Source organism: Colletotrichum aenigma, assembly GCF_013390185.1.
Source record: "Colletotrichum aenigma strain Cg56 chromosome Unknown KSG_Cg56_contig10, whole genome shotgun sequence".
Classification (NCBI taxonomy): Eukaryota; Fungi; Ascomycota; class Sordariomycetes; order Glomerellales; family Glomerellaceae; genus Colletotrichum; species Colletotrichum aenigma.
In genome coordinates, this window is record NW_023500916.1 from 1,500,743 (window position 1) to 1,516,247 (window position 15,505).

The 15,505-nt window shown below is 56.2% G+C and overlaps 5 protein-coding genes across 5 annotated transcripts; 3 read left to right on the forward strand and 2 right to left on the reverse strand.

The window, feature by feature from the left end:
- Positions 1–478: 478 nt before the first annotated feature.
- On the forward strand, positions 479–2,523 carry CGCA056_v014282 (Choline dehydrogenase; the record flags this gene model as incomplete). The annotated part of the gene is made up of 2 exons (XM_037329524.1): positions 479–990; positions 1,044–2,523. 2 exons carry the CDS (start codon positions 479–481, stop codon positions 2,521–2,523), a joined length of 1,992 nt encoding a protein of 663 aa, XP_037172089.1.
- Positions 2,524–3,554: 1,031 nt separating this feature from the next.
- Positions 3,555–4,507, forward strand: vip1 (the record flags this gene model as incomplete). Its single annotated transcript, XM_037329525.1, has 2 exons — positions 3,555–3,634; positions 3,748–4,507. 2 exons carry the CDS (start codon positions 3,555–3,557, stop codon positions 4,505–4,507), a joined length of 840 nt encoding a protein of 279 aa, XP_037172507.1.
- A 558-nt stretch (positions 4,508–5,065) lies between these two features.
- CGCA056_v014284 (uncharacterized protein) lies at positions 5,066–5,316 on the reverse strand (the record flags this gene model as incomplete). Its single annotated transcript, XM_037329526.1, has 2 exons — positions 5,066–5,134; positions 5,185–5,316. The coding sequence occupies 2 exons, from the start codon at positions 5,314–5,316 to the stop codon at positions 5,066–5,068; spliced, it is 201 nt and encodes a 66-aa protein (XP_037172083.1).
- Positions 5,317–7,534: 2,218 nt separating this feature from the next.
- Positions 7,535–11,600, reverse strand: CGCA056_v014285 (uncharacterized protein; the record flags this gene model as incomplete). Its single annotated transcript, XM_037329527.1, has 3 exons — positions 7,535–7,834; positions 7,895–11,475; positions 11,528–11,600. 3 exons carry the CDS (start codon positions 11,598–11,600, stop codon positions 7,535–7,537), a joined length of 3,954 nt encoding a protein of 1,317 aa, XP_037172084.1.
- Positions 11,601–14,533: 2,933 nt separating this feature from the next.
- CGCA056_v014286 (uncharacterized protein) lies at positions 14,534–14,821 on the forward strand (the record flags this gene model as incomplete). Its single annotated transcript, XM_037329528.1, has 1 exon — positions 14,534–14,821. One exon carries the CDS (start codon positions 14,534–14,536, stop codon positions 14,819–14,821), a length of 288 nt encoding a protein of 95 aa, XP_037172085.1.
- Positions 14,822–15,505: the final 684 nt, after the last annotated feature.

Consider the following 15,505-nt stretch of genomic DNA (forward strand, 5'->3'; position numbering starts at 1 on the left):
ATGAACGCAAATTGTAACATTGGACAGATTGAATAGTATGACGAAATGGCTTGGTGATTGAATCTTGGACACATCGTCTACCTTTTACCCAGCCTTCCCACGCTCAGCCATGAAAGTATCATGAAGCTCCGCCCAGGGTCGTATTCTCGGATTCGCCAGCGTCTCTGGATAAACACAGAAATCCCTCCCGGGCCCAAAAGGCCCCCTGCCGCGGTTACACCCGCCAAGCTGTAGGTAAGCTCATGAGGATAAAGATCGACTAGGGTTTAAATGCAGTCATCAGTCGAGATTGAGTCTCTAGACCTCTCGGACTCGAGGTCTGAAAGAGGGCAAGGCAAATCCGTAGTTACCCCTCTTCTCATATTGTGGCAAAGACTCTGTTCCCGTAGTACAAAAGACACTTCAAGTTCTAGCGCATCAATGGACAGATGTCATTCTCAAGGAACTCTAGAAAGCATTGAGAGCTAAATTCCTCGTCATGTTCCCCCACCAAGCCATCCTGGGCGTCGGCGCCTTACTGCTCCTCAGCATAAGCCCCGCCATCGCCAAACCCCCCAGCAACAACACCTACGACTACATCGTAATCGGAAGCGGTCCCGGCGGCGGCCCCCTCGCAAGCACCCTCGCGCGCGCCGGCTTCTCCACCCTCCTCCTCGAAGCCGGCGGCGACGAGAGCCACGACATCGGCACCGCGCTCGCGAACGGCGGGTACGCGCTCACCGCCGCCAACAGCTGGGGCTTCTGGGTGCGGCACCACGCCGACCCGGAAGTCGAGCTGCGCAACAACCACCTCACGTGGCGGTTCCCGAACGGCACGTTCTGGGTCGGCAATGGTGAGCGGGCGCCGCCCGGCGCGGAGCTGATGGGCGTGTACTACCCGCGCGGCGCGACGATCGGGGGCTCGGCGGTGGTGAATGCGATGGCGACGCTGTTGCCGAGTGATTCGGACTGGGATTACGTGGCGAATATCACGGGCGATGAGTCTTGGGGGTAATGTTTTGATCGGGGGATGAGAGGAGGGAGGTGGAGCTAACGAGATGCAGGCACGAGAACATGAGGCGGATGTTTGAGAAGGTTGAGAAGAACAATTACCTCCCTGAAGACACGCCAGGACACGGGTTCGGCGGCATCCTCGAGACCAACATGGGAAACGGCACGCAGTATGTTCCCTACCCGGGTCTGGTCGAGGTGTACAAGGCGCAGATTAGGTCACTTGGATTAGATCCCGAGAAGGTAATCGAGATGCTCGGCAGCGATCCCAATTATCTCGCCGATGATCGGGACACTACGGAGGGTCTCTGGGGCATGGTGTTTCATGCAAGTGCAAGGTGGGAGAGGTCGACCCCGCGAGACTACATCTTCGAGACAATTGCGGCGAATAATGAGGACGGGTCAGCCAAGTACCCCCTCACACTATCGCCAACCTCTTTGGCCACCAGGGTTTTGTTTAAGCAAGGGGAAGACGATAAGCCGATAGCAGTCGGAGTTGAATACCTCAAAGGCCTTTCAACATACGGCGCCGACCCGAGGCGGAACGCTTCAGCGTCAGGCGAGACCAAGCGAGCTTTCGCGTCTCGAGAGGTAATTGTTTCGGGGGGCACCTTTAATTCTCCACAACTCTTGCAACTCAGCGGGATCGGCAACCGACAAGATCTCGAGGCGCTGGGCATCAAAGTTGTGGCCGACTTGCCTGGCGTGGGGCGAAATCTCCAGGACAATCAAGAATTTCCGGTCGTCGGACTTGCTCAGACCAACTTCACGGCGATACTCAACCCCAACGAACCGACTTGCGCAAAAGGTATGCCGAATGATCCGTGCTACGATCTCTGGAAGAAAGGTCTGGGTCCGTACATGCGACCTGGGTTCAACTCGAATGTCCTGTTGATGCGGTCAAATCATTCGGTGAATGGGGAACGCGACATCTTTGTGTTCAGCGTACAAGGCGGCGCGTTCCGGGGTTTCTGGCCGGACGTGAACCAGCCCGAGCTCTTTGGGACACCAAACACATCAGGCTTTTCGACAGTCAAGATCAATCCGCAAAACGGGGCGGGATACCTGAAGCTCCGGTCGGCGGACCCGACGGAGCCACCCGAGATCAACTTCCAGCTTTACGAGGAGGGTGCCGAGACAGACCTCGGAGCGTTGATTGATGTTGCCGCGTGGGGCCGTCGGGTGATGAGCGATGTTGAGGGGCCCTGGGGTCCGCTGGAGTCGGCTGAACCGCCGTGTTCGAAAATCGGGAGCGATGGCCGATGCGAGGACGGAGACGGGACGTCGGACGAGGAATGGATCCGGGCCCAAACGTTTGGCCATCATCCGTCGGGGACTTGTGCCATTGGGCCGGTGGAGGATGGCATGGCAGTGCTGGATTCTCGGTTTCGGGTGCACGGCGTTGAGGGGTTGAGGGTTGTGGATGCGAGTGTATTTCCACGTGCTCCGGGCGCGTTCCCCTTGATCGCGACGTTCATGGTCAGCCAGAAAGCGTCGGAGGTGATATTGGAAGATGCCGCGGCGTCATTTTGAATGTGTGGTAGTTGCAGCGAAAGATGGGACGAGCTAGAGATGGTCAAACGAAGGCAGAGTTCTTCCGTGCAGTTTGGGGTGCCGGTCGGTGTACGAGCCACAATCCACGTCGTCCTGGTGTCGCGTCGCAATCACGGCAAACCGGGTGTGTCAGGCGTATTGAAGCGTGTCGTATCCGTACGCGGACTGGGTTGAGGGCAATGGCACGATGGGCCATCGTCCCAAGACCAGATGAATGGGCGTCTGATGTTGCGGCATGTTCCAGTAGGTGGGATATGTGAAAGAAATGCATGTGAAAGTATTCTGTCTCGTGAAATTGGTGGAGATGTACGTGGCTGAGGTGTGGCTCTGTTAGCGGGGCTAACTGTGGCCCGTGCTTGATGTGCCGCCACAGCCACCCCCACCCCTGGCACGAGCTCCTCTCGGTCGCGGGCGATGACGTTTGGCAGTCGCCCCCCTCGCCCAGAGGAGGTCTTGCTGTGCTTGCTTTGCCCAGCATTGGACCCTGAGTGGCCCCTGCTCCTTGCTTTCCCGCCATTGCAGCACCAGCAGTGGTCGCCCCTGCCCCTTCCCCGGCACACTGAGGACTGAGAATGACGGGTCGCCCCTCCCTCAACAGGGCGCTGCGGCGTCAAGCTTCGTCACTGCTGGTGAGAGGCCGCCCCCTTCCCTTGCCCTTCCATCGCCTTCTGCCTCCTGGTTTCCTAGGATTTGCCTTGGCTAAAAGGTAAAGCGCGTCCTTGTGACCCTTCGTCTGATCTTGATTCCTCTCCAACTTTCCCATACTCGAGAATTCGACACGTCGTCATAAAAGCCCATCCATTCACGCGTTTCCCAACGTCGAGTCTACGATTATTCCTCCTTTGACCGCCTGATTCAACACACATCCTCTGTGAGACAGCACCCACATACATCCCTTGTTTGATATCCGCTCCCGTCTCCAGTTACCCCTCAGAAACCACAAAACTCCCTCCTACAACTTCTTTGTTTCCAAACAACACACCGACTTCAGGCAAAAAACTACAATCATCATGTCCAGCACCACCGTCCACGTCAAGAACATCGCTGCGGCGACTGAGGATAAGGAGATCAAGGACTTCTTCAGCTTCTGGTGAGTACATTTCCCCGCACTTTCGAACACTGCGAAGGCATCGAGATGGCCTGACGTCTGCTACCCGGACGCTTTCCGCACCCTTTCTTCGGACAGAAGCTCACAGACCGCAGCGGCAAGATCACAGACATTCAGGTCACCCCCGCCGGCGAGACCAAGGATGCCGCCGTCACCTTCGAGAAGGAGACTGCTGCTAAGACTGCCCTCCTGTTGAATAACACTCAGCTTGGCACCTCCCACATTACCGTTGCCAGTGCCAGCGGCGACTCCAGCGACGACGGCTCCCACTTCAAGGACAACGCGAACCGTGATACCGACGAGATCACTCAGGAGGAGAAGCCCCGCTCTCGCATCCTGGCCGAGTACCTCGCGCAGGGCTACGTCGTCGGAGATGCCGCTCTCCAGCGCGCCATCGAGCTTGACACCCAGCACGGCGTCTCTAGCCGCTTCTTCGGCACCCTCCAGAACCTCGACCAGAAATACCACGCCACCGACCGCGCGAAGGCTACGGACCAGTCCTACGGCATTACCGCGAGGGCTCAGGGTCTCTTTGGCGGCTTGAGCTCGTACTTTGAGAAGGCTACCAGCTCCCCCACCGGCAAGCGCATCGTCACCTTCTACCAGGACGGCTCGAGACAGGTTCAGGATATTCACACCGAGGCCCGCCGCTTGGCAGACTTGAAGAAGGAGCAGCACGGCGGCAGCGCCTATAAGGCTTCCGGTCTCGAGAGATTCCTTGGTAAGGAGAAGGAGAAGGCCGTGCCGCCTGCCACTGGCGAGACCATCGGCACTCAGGCCCCGACCCAGCCCGACCCCACGACGGTTGTTCCCCTCTCCAAGCCCACCGAGGCCACCACCGAGAAGACCGCGTAAGAGTAGTGATTAGCACGAAAAGGACACGAGGGTAGGCGTTGGCTGGTTTCATTAGGCACGAACGTTTTATGTCTGCAATGCGATGACTGCGGTGCACGAGGTTCTATTAGGCACTCTAGGTAGTTACGGCTTCAATGCGATTGAACGCATCAATTATTCGTTACGGGAAATTTACCCATAAACTTGGCTGTGTGATTTGAGGCTTTTACCCGCGATGACGTGACAACATAGTGCATTACCATAAGCATCTTGCATGTACATCGGTATGGCCCGCAATTTTGGCATGAATTCAGGCTAAATGGTATGCACCATGCGTACAAGATACATCCAAGATTACGAGAGTTGGTAATTTTGTGTGCCACGATAGAAGCTGTTGCGGAGGGGATGGATGACACAAATATCACAGACAATAAACCACATAAGTGACCAATGCACTTTCGTTTGGTATTGGCTTGTGAATCTATTGATACAGCATCACAATCGTGATTTCATCTCAGTGCTTCTCATGCCTTCATGATGACTCGTTCCCAACGCCTTCGTATAATGGTATCCAATAATCTACTCGGTCTTGGCGAACTTCTCCTTTACAGCATCGTCAAGAGGTCCCTTGGGGTTGGATGAAAGGTTCTGGGTATGGTTAGATGAAAACATTGGGACATGATGGAAGGGAAGCTCACCTCAAGCTGTTCCTTGTTGACCTGCTCCTTGTTGGTGGCATCATCGGTTCCCTTGCCAGAGGCGGGAGGGTCGTTGAGCTGGGCGCCGGTCTGGCGCTCGGGAGGGGGCGACTGGCGACCTTCGGAAGGCATTTTGAATGTGATTTTTAGATGGGGGTTGTTTAAGGTAAGATGGTTTGCAGAGGCGACCGTTGTAGTGTGCTGTGTCTTGGAAGTGTTTGTCTTGGGAGACGGGAGAAGGTCTGGAACAGGAGGCTTTCACGTTATATAGCAGGATCACGAAGGTCGGGAAGAGGGGCAGGAGCTTTCTTAGGTAAGGTGCAGCAGCAGCAGCGACAGCAGGAGGAGGAGGAGCTCTTGCGTCAATGGGGCGTTTGAGGCCCCGAGAGGTGGGAAAGCTCGCACCGAGCGGCCTGCCACTGGTTGCGGCGTTTGACATCAGATTGTGTTGTTGATGCCGTCATACGGGTATTGCGTTGCGGGTGCTTGGGCTTGACGTCACCCTGTGTATGGTTGTTGAGGGCGGAAGGGCGATGGGTGGTGAGGTAAGGGTGCTGATGCTGATAAGATGAAGGGGAGCTTTATCGATTAGATTGTTTATCCCTATCGATAAAGCATATCCGATAAGATATGGTCTGCTTTATCGATACGAGACATCACTGGGTTTGATCTAAGCAAAACAAAGGCAGACGCACAGCTTTGGTTGGGTGGGTGGTTGCACCGCAAGACGCAGAATTTTTCTTTCATGGCAATGTCGACTCCAGGTTTTGGGGTCTATCAGTGCGTTCTGATATTTCGGCGCAACATTTCCTGGAGACGTAGCTCCTAATGCGGTCTCAGAAAGAGAATTCTATCTTGGATTGAGCTACGGATGTGGTGACTTTATTTCTCGTGGGATATTTCGAGAGATATTTTGCTGTCGTTGCCGTCTGTAATGTGTTCTCTGTTTCTGCGTTTATTAGCTCTATGAGTCTTACAGAACATTTGAACCTAGGACACATTATCACGCAGACACAGGAAAGACGGCAAAAATAAACATCATGTCCTCTCAAACTTGCATTCATCTCGATGCAGGGTGCTTCGCTGGCAGTTTATGCAGGCGCTTGGGGCAGGTGAGCAGCAACGAAACGGGATTCTGCCCGCTGGCGGGTCCCCTGTTTCTAGTGCATCAGCCTTGCGGCGGCGACACGTCCGCTGAAGAATGCCACATGCCCACTAACAAAGGAACGCGATCGGCCTCTCTGCGACAGGTGCCGAGCTAACGAAAGCGACGCGATGCCTAACGCGGGGTCGGCATCGCTAGCGGGTTCGATAAATCTCCTCTCGTTGTGGGTTCACCGGCCGGTGATGATCGAGGATTTACATTACAACCCGAGCCGCTCGCGTGGTCACCGACACTCGCGACAAGCTGTTGCTGTTCCGGGCTGCCATGCCCTGGACGCATGGCCGGGATGTTGTGGTGATTCGAAGCCAAAAGTTGGATTTTAGGGTCTCGAAAAATCATGATCAGCCCTGAACTTTGCGATGACAGGCCCTGTTGTTGGCTGTTTTCGGCGTCGCTATGGACAAGGGATGCAATAGCGGGCAAAGTCTAAATCGCGGGGTTGGCTCCGGAAAGGGCGCGCGGGCGAGGCCCCGATATTGCAGAATGCGACCGTTGGCGTGTCTCTGCCGGTCTCGACGTCTCGCGCAACGCTTATCAAGACGAAAGTGGTGTCATGTTGTCGACCTGAATCCTTGAATTCTGCGTGGCCGGTGCTGGGATGATAGGACGGGAAGCCACAGGGCCCGTGGTGGATCAGGGTGATGGGAAGAAAGTGGAAGGAAGAGACATGGACACACACGATGTTGTGCATGGTGACTGCTCCCGCCTGGTTGTCCCTGCCTGAACTTCCCCGTCAACGTCGCACTTGCCCGATTCTTGTTTGTTTGCGGGTTCAGGTGCTGCCCCCTTCGGGAAAAACTTTACTTGGACCACATCGTGCCCACGACTTTTTTGTTTTCCCCAACACACTGGCTACCGCTAATGATATCGATATAGGCACGAGCACACGAAAACACCAACAAGCCCAAAATATCATGTTGGAACAAAATTGGCAACGACGACAAGCATATTCATCATGAACGATTCGGACATATTCAGAATACGAAAGGGCGTACAAATTAGTCGCTGGCTATCGTTAGTACTAATACTCATACAAAGACTGATTCCATTCATTTTTCCCGAATCCAATCCATTCCAATCCAATGACCAAGTACACGGATACAACTCCAAAGAGAATAAATCAGACGAACTTCGACGAGAACACGCTGCGACGCTCAAGTCATAACATCGTAACCGACAAATCGCTTATTTCTTCTTGCCACCACGAAGGGCGGTGGTCAAGCTGCCGAGGCCGAGGCCATCGAGCACGCGGTTGAGACCCAGGGTGCCCAGAAGGCCGTCGACAATACCGCCGAGACCAAGACCGCCGAGCAGACGGCCGACCAGGTTGAGAACACCGGCCAGGAGGAGACCGACAGCGGCAAGAATCTGGCCAAGAGGCTCCGTGAGTAGGCCCCAGAGAGGGTTGAGCTCCTTCTTGGCGTGAGGCATATCCTCAATCTTGCGCTTGGCTCCCTCGACCGTCTCGGTGATGGCGCCAGTCAACTGAAAATCTTGTTAGTATATGTGCATACATGTGTGTGTTTTTGTTATGAGACAACTTACCTCCTTTAAGACATCGGCAAGGTGATGCTCCTCGGGAGTAGCCTCACGGGTGCCGGACTTGTGCTTGGCGTTGCGCTGGATTCTGCCATCAGGATCCAAAGCGCGGACACTACCGTTCAACTCGCTGAGGATCTTGCCACCCTCCTCGATGAGAGGCTTGACATCCTTTACGAGCTGCTCCTCATCAAGCTCTTCCTTAGGCGTGCGCTCAGCCTTCTCGATCTTTCCTGTAATCATCTTGCAGATGGGACGCATGCGGTCAAGACCCTGCTCGATGACGGCACCGAGAGACTGGGCGAGTTTGCGGTCGGCCTCAGCTTGCTCGCGAGCTTTGACCTCGTTGGGGTCCTCCTGAGGCTCCTCGACCTCAGGCTCGGGAATGTCCTCGATGAGAGAGCAGTGTCCGACAGTGCGGCCCTTGGAATCGACGACATCACCGTCGCCGTCAATCTCCTTGCCGGCGCAGATGGACAGTTCACCAGTCGTCAGCTTGCCGATGATGTTGCCATCCTCGTCAACGACCTCACCCTTGCGGTTGACTTTGCGGCCTTCCATGGGGCCGATCTTCTTCTCGACCTCAGGCTCCGGCTCTGGCTCCCATCGCTCGGCCTTGCCGAGGAGGTTGCCGTTGCGGTCGAGAATGTCACCATCCTCATCGACGGCACGGCCAAAAAGAACCTTAGCGTTGCCTTCGATCAAGCGACCAACAATGTCTCCTCCCGGAGTAACAACGTGACCTTCCTTGTTGACGGTGCAGCCAGGAAGCTCCGCGAAAGGACCCTCCTTGAAGCCCTCGCGCTCACCCTCAGGCACAAGCTCAGCCCTGCCGATAATGTCGCCAGACTCGCTACGGACGTTTCCGTCCTTATCGCACATGCGACCGACGAGACGCTTGACATCACCCTCGACGATGCGGCCGAAGATGGTGCCGTTGGTGTCGACAACATTGCCGGCCTTGTTGACGCGCTTGCCAGCAAGGATGGACTTGTCGATAACGACCTCCTCTTCCGGTTCCGGCTCAGGCTCGGGCTCGGGCTCCCAACGCTCAGCCTTACCAATGGTGTTGCCGCTGCGATCGAGGACATCACCTTCGTCATCAACCTTCTTACCCTTCAGCTTCTTCGGATCACCCTCAATCAGGCGACCGACGATCTCGCCGTTGAAGTAGACATTGCCGTCAGACTCGACAACAGCGCCGGGGAAATCTTCGAAGGGGGCGGGCTCAGCGAGCCCCTCACGCTCGGTCTCGGGAATGGGCTCAGCCTGGCCAATGACCTTGCCGGAATCGTTCCAGATCTCACCCTTCTCGTTGGCCTTGCGACCGACGAGATGCTTCAGGATGCCAGAAACAACGCGGCCAATGGCCTCGCCCTTGTCGTTGACCAAGTTGCCTGCCTTGTTGACAGTAGCGCCCTTGAGAACGCCGTAGTCGATGGTGTCCTTGAGCAACTCCTCGGCGACGATGGTGTTAAGCTCGGCCTTGCCAATGATGCTGCCGCGCTCATTGACAATGTTGCCCTCGGCGTCGATGACGTGACCAGCCAGGTCGGCAGGATCACCCTCAGCAACTCTGCCAATCGAGGCATCGTTGAAGATGACTTTGCCCTCGTCGTCAATTTCCGCACCAGGGAACTTTTCGAAAGGTTGCAGGAGCTTGTCGCCAGCTACGGTGACAGTGCGCTGGTCGGTGGGAATGGCATCGCGGATGGTGCTGAGAACACTGCGGGTATCCTCCTTGACAGTCCTGGTAACACCGGTCTCGCCAGTCTCGCCGGTCTTGGCGGTCTCGCCGGTCTTGGCAGTCTCGCCAGTCTCAGTCTGCAATTCATCAGGAAGCTGAGACGCAGGAATGTCGCCGGTTTGCGCATCCGTGGGAAGCCGTGATTGGGATTGCGCTTCAGAAGCAGCTCTGGCCCAGTCGGTAACGCTGGTGCCGCCAGTCTTCAGGTTTTCAGGAAGTTGGGAGACAAGGTCGGTGGGAAGCTTCGTTTGGGCGTCGAAGGGGATTTGAGAAACAGGGATGTCAGCCGTCTGAAGATCCTCGGGGAGCTCGCTCTTGAGGGTCATGGGGATCTGGGAAACGGGAATGTCGAGGGTTGCGATGTCGTCGGGAACTTTTGACTGAAGATCGTCATCTTCCTGGGTGACAGTCTTCAGATCGTCAGGAAGCTGAGAAACAAGATCGGTAGGAAGCTTCGTCTGAGCATCGAAAGGGATCTGGGAGACGGGGATATCAGCCGTCTGGAGATCCTCCGGAAGTTCGCTCTTCAGAGTCATTGGGATCTGGGAGACGGGAATGTCGAGGGTTGCGATGTCGTCCGGAACCTTCGACTGAAGGTCATCGTCTTCGTCTTCGTATGTGACAGTCTTCAAATCGTCGGGAAGCTGAGAAACAAGGTCGGTGGGGAGCTTCGTCTGAGCATCGAAGGGAATCTGGGAGACGGGAATGTCGGCCGTCTGGAGGTCATCGGGAAGCTCGCTCTTCAGAGTCATGGGAATTTGGGAAACAGGGATATCAAGGGTTGCAATGTCGTCGGGAACCTTGGATTGAAGATCCTCTTGCTGGGTTCCAGTCTCGGTGCCAGCCTGGGTGGGGGCCTTCTCGGTCGCCTGTTCAGTGGCCTCTGTCGCATCGTCCTTGAGGGACTCGGGCTTTGCGGTAGCGTCATCTTCTTCGAGTGGCTCCGGCTCCAACTCCTCGAGATCTTGGGACCTGTCGCCAACAGTGGAAGGGTCTGTAAGCTCAGTCTTGTCAGCTTGAGATGGCTCGGTCTCCGATTGAGTGTTGTCTCCAGTGGTGAGCTTGCCGTTCAGTTCTTGTGGGGCGGAATCCTGGAGGTCCACGGGTGCCACTTCGGAGGTCTTGTCGTTGACCTCGAAGAGGCTCTTCTTGGCGTCCTCTGTCAGGGAGATCTTGTCCTCGACGTCGTCAGGTTTATTGGAGAGGAGCTGAGTGAGCTTCTCATCCTTCTCGGTGACGGTATCGTCGCGTTCCAGAGGCTGGGTGCCGCCCAAAACGCCGCCAAGAAGGCCTGATTGCTCGCCCTTCTCACTCTTGCCGCCGCCGATGACACTACCGAGTGTGCCACCGACAATGCCAGACTGTGACTTCTCGTCACCGCCGCCGAGGACGCCGGAGAGGAGACCACTTTGACCATCGCCACCGGTAACACCGCCGAGGACACCGCCCTGGCCTTCACCCAGACCAATGCCCTTCGTCAAGTCGCCGACGAGAGGCAATGTCCTGTTGACGGTCTGAACAGTGCCGTCGACAGTGTCGACGATGCCCTTGACGCCCTTGGTAGCGCCCATAATGCTGAAGCTTCCGCCCTCCTTGCTCTCACCTCCGGCAACACTCTCGGTGAGCTCGCCCAAAGGCAGGGCTTTGCCGATGACACCACCGTCCTTTCCGATGATGTCTCCGGTCGCTGTCACGACGTTACCGACGAGATCGCCAGCTTCGCCTTCTGTGACCTTGCCGACAGTCTTGCCGGTCTCGTCTACGACCTCTCCTGTCTTGCCGATGACACCGGCAACGAGGTTCTCGCCATGGTCTTGGATATCTTGCTCAACGGAGTATGCTGAGACGCGTTAGTCGTGAAACTTCGAATGCTATGTGAGTTGATTACTTACTTGACTTCTGTTCTTCACCCTTCCCCCATCCACCAGGCATGCTGCTTCCTGATTTTGAGGCAGCGCCAGCCATGATGTCGGTTCGGTGCCTGAGGTACAGTAGTCCGGAAATGTTGGGCAACTTTTGCGCGTGTAAGTAAGTGGGTTAAAATGGAATAATGTGGCTAATACGAAAAGATGTAGTAGCCCATGAGATGAATGCTTTGAATGGAGAGTCGAAAGTCAAAAAAGCTACAATCACCTGCCGGTCGGACGTCTTATACCAGAAATCCTCACACACCAAACCAAGTTTCCAGCTCTATGGCCTCACCCAACCTTACGTCAAGGGGAGCTCAAGCTTGGGGAGCTCTTCGAAGCTCTGGCCTGCTCTGGCTTGTTCGCGCCACATCTGTGACTTCATGTGGAAGAGATGGTCGGCTCGTCTGCCGCCCATCATGACGCAAAGCCACACTCGTCCGAGCACGCGAAAGGGGTTGACAGACTCTGGGATCCCAGTCTCATGACGCAAGTTGACTTTTGAAAAGCAACTGCACCTTGCGAGATGGTGTGACAGTCTGCCAGTCGGGCGAGTTGCCATTGGCTTATGGGGTTGATCGCCCGGCCTCCATCTTGGAGCTTCCCAGTTATGTGTGGCTAGTGCATTCAAGGGCCCTCCCTGTTCTGCATCATCCATTCGTCAGATCCCCCACCAGCTACACCCCAGACGCTGCTTTCTGCCCTCCAACACTTTCTTTTGCAAATGAGGATTGCGAAGTTCGCAAAGGCTGGACTGCTATGCAGCATTTCCCCATGCACAACCAACGTCATGACGCTCTTCGAAACACGGGCGCCAGCCTTTTATTCGCCACACTCAGGAATCGAGCAGTTCCCTCGCCGCGAATATGCGCCCGCTCAAATTTGGGGTTCTGGACTTCACCCACCTTTCAGCCTTACTAGTGGACGGTTCAACGGGGGTCTCAAATGCACGTTATTCAGGTCTTGCATTGCCAAATACGGGTTCCATTGGAACGACATCTCGATCCCAGCCTATCAGGCCCGACTCGCCGCCGTCTGAACGCCGCCGCATGCCAGCATCTATAGAACCATTCCAGAACTCCATGATCGACATCTCCATTCAGTCGCAGAATTCCCGTCAAAATATTACCCAGTTCCAACATGAATATTTGGCACCCCGCCACCATTAAATACAGTTGGGATTTTGATAATGAGCTGGATGCCGTCATGTGTCGACTTCACGTCCATGAAAACCTCGGATGGACTTGGGGCAGACGATGGTTTAGGTCGACCGCAGCTGCAGTTCTCGTGAGAGGGCGCGCTGTTATGCGCATTCTCCGCTGGGCGCGCGCCGTTTGACTGCCCAGAAGCATTGCCTGCTGGTTGCCCAGGCTTCTGGAGGCCTTTGCCCAAGTGCGCGCCGTCGAAGTGGCCGACGACGTTATTGTTCTTGTCGAGTATGTTGCCCATGTGGTCCACCTTCAGTCCATCGCCCATGCCCTCGATGGGCTTTGGCGACGGAGGCGTCGGTGGAATCGTGTCGTTCTCTGCTACATAACCAACGACTTCGCCGTCCGCGCTGAGGATCTCGCCAGTCACAGAAACAGGCCGTCCGATCATCGACGGCAAGTCACCCTCGACACGACCAAGAACCTGTCCGTTCCAGTCGAGGATGTTTCCGAACTCATCGACATACTTTCCCTCCAGTCCATGCGCCAGCTGAGCAAGGTTAGGAGGAATAGTCAGGCCAGATGCCACAGGTGTGATTCTTGGAATCCGGATGGGGGCATTCTTCCCCTCCGGCTCCTTGCCCTTGGGGCTGGTTGACCCAGCTGATGTGCCCTTTGACTCCTGAAAGTCTTGTGTGCCATCATCCGTGCGGCTGTTTGTTGTATCTGCTGACGATGGCGTCGAGTCTTTCGGCACGCTCTGTCCCTGCGTGGAAGACTTCCTCACCGGGATGGGTATCTCCCGCGAGCCCTGTAGATGATAAGGCCCGCCCTGGCCTTGCGGCTGTGGGGTGCCTGTGTTGCTGCTTTGCCGAGGGGGAGGTTGCGGAGGAGTGGTTTCAGCTGGTGGAGCTGGCGAGCCAGGCGCTCGCGACGACGAATTCAGACGAGGCAGTGGTGGCCGGATGTTGCGTCGTGGGACCTCTTCTACCCCAGCTTCATCGTCGTCGACTTCAACAACCTCATATTCATCGTGTCGGGAAGTATGGTCTGGATCGCCGCCAGATGCAGCTCGGGGCTCGGCACGCTGCATGGTATGCGACGAGGGTTTGGGATGTTCGGGGACGGCCCTTTGCAGAGTCCGCGGTGTGTTCAGCGTCGAGGCTGGGCTTTCGGGTTCTTCGTTATGAGCTGTGGGGGGAATCGGCCGAGAAGGAGGGGATGCCGTCATTATTGGATGACCACAGAAGGTCCTCTGCAAGCAATCGTACTGCGCGTCAGCTGGGGCTCGCTTTCATGGTGAGGGGAAGCATGGCCAGGATGGCCAGCACAGGACCAACAGAGAGAAGGAAAGGAATACGGACACCCACCTGAGGATCGCCTTGCTTCGGAAATCAGGCGTTGAACTCGACTCCGATCGAGAGACTGTGCTGATGTGTACGTTTCTCGGTGCACCCCTTGAGCAGTTACCTCACGCGGACGGGGCTTATCTGCTCTGGCAGGTGCGAGACGCGGGCAGCGCTTGTGCCAGGTCTGCAAGGCAGAAGGGGGTCGGTTTTGTTGCTGTGACGTCAGGAAGACGATGGATCGAGTGTGGGTACGCTGCCGCCGTGACAGATGCTGGGCAGCTGGGGCAGCTTGAGGTTCCAGAACTGGCGAACGGGGCGACGGTTCACCTTGTCAGGATGTCTTGCAAGGGTGATGGGATCAAGTACTTGTCGAACCGAGATCTGGTGTCTCCACTGGCTCCAGACACACGCAAGCGTATCCACCAGGTACTTCGGAGAACAACAAGAAGAAGGAAGCGTGGGAGGGATTGCTGGCGGGTGGTGAAGATGGCAGAATGGAAACGAGACAAGACTCCGCAAGAGGCGCCGGCTCAGCGCAGAGATTGGAGGGCAAAAGGTCCGACACGTCTGGCAAAAGCCTGTTTCCTGGTCGAAACCAGAACAGCTGTGCGAGTCTCCGTGTTCCTCAGTGGTTGGGCTTTTTTGCTTTCGAACTACTGTACAGACGGAACGCACGGCTAGCCGTCAACGAATGCTGGAGGGTAGAGCACGGAGAACTAGGTGGACAGTTGCGCAAGCTGCGTAGGCTGCAGCGCTATCCCGGCCGGGATATGGCAGCTTAGAGACACCTTTGGCGGTGCAGAAGCTTCGAGCCAGCGACACAGACTCTGAAGAAGGGCCGGAGACGACCACAGACATCTACAGACCGGCGGCAACCGAGTAAACTCCAGATGTGGCTCAGCAGGTGATCAGCTTCATCACAAGTTCGGTATGGCGTTCATGCCCGGGAGAGCTTCACCAGGCCTTCAGATACGTCTCGAGTTTGTCCAGACGGTGTCCGAACCGGGGAATGCGTCTTAACGGATGGCGGATATTGTGCTGATCTCGATGGTGTTCCCGACGAGGCAATGAATGGCAAAGAGGCAGAGAGTCGACAAGAGCCCAGAACAAAGGAAATGAGACGGGAGCGAACGATCGGCGCAAAACGTCCTCGGCAGGTGGCTTGACGGTTGAGACTGGTTGGCAGTCGCTTAAGAGACACACCACGCGAACGGACGGAAGCCGATGTGAGTGGCTGATGGCCTCATCCGGTGTGCCGGGATGCGACGCAAGAATTTCCCATTAAGCTACGGTTTCCCTGCACGACCACCAGCGTTTCGACCGTTCCGTTCCCCGCCGCTGATGGTCGAGACGGTACTGTGGATGCAGTCCTTCTTGGGTTGCATTGGCAATGGGCGGTGGGGAACAAGGGAACAGGGGGGCCGTTCCACCGTTACATTGGGCGGCGGGCAGGCACGCACACTCTG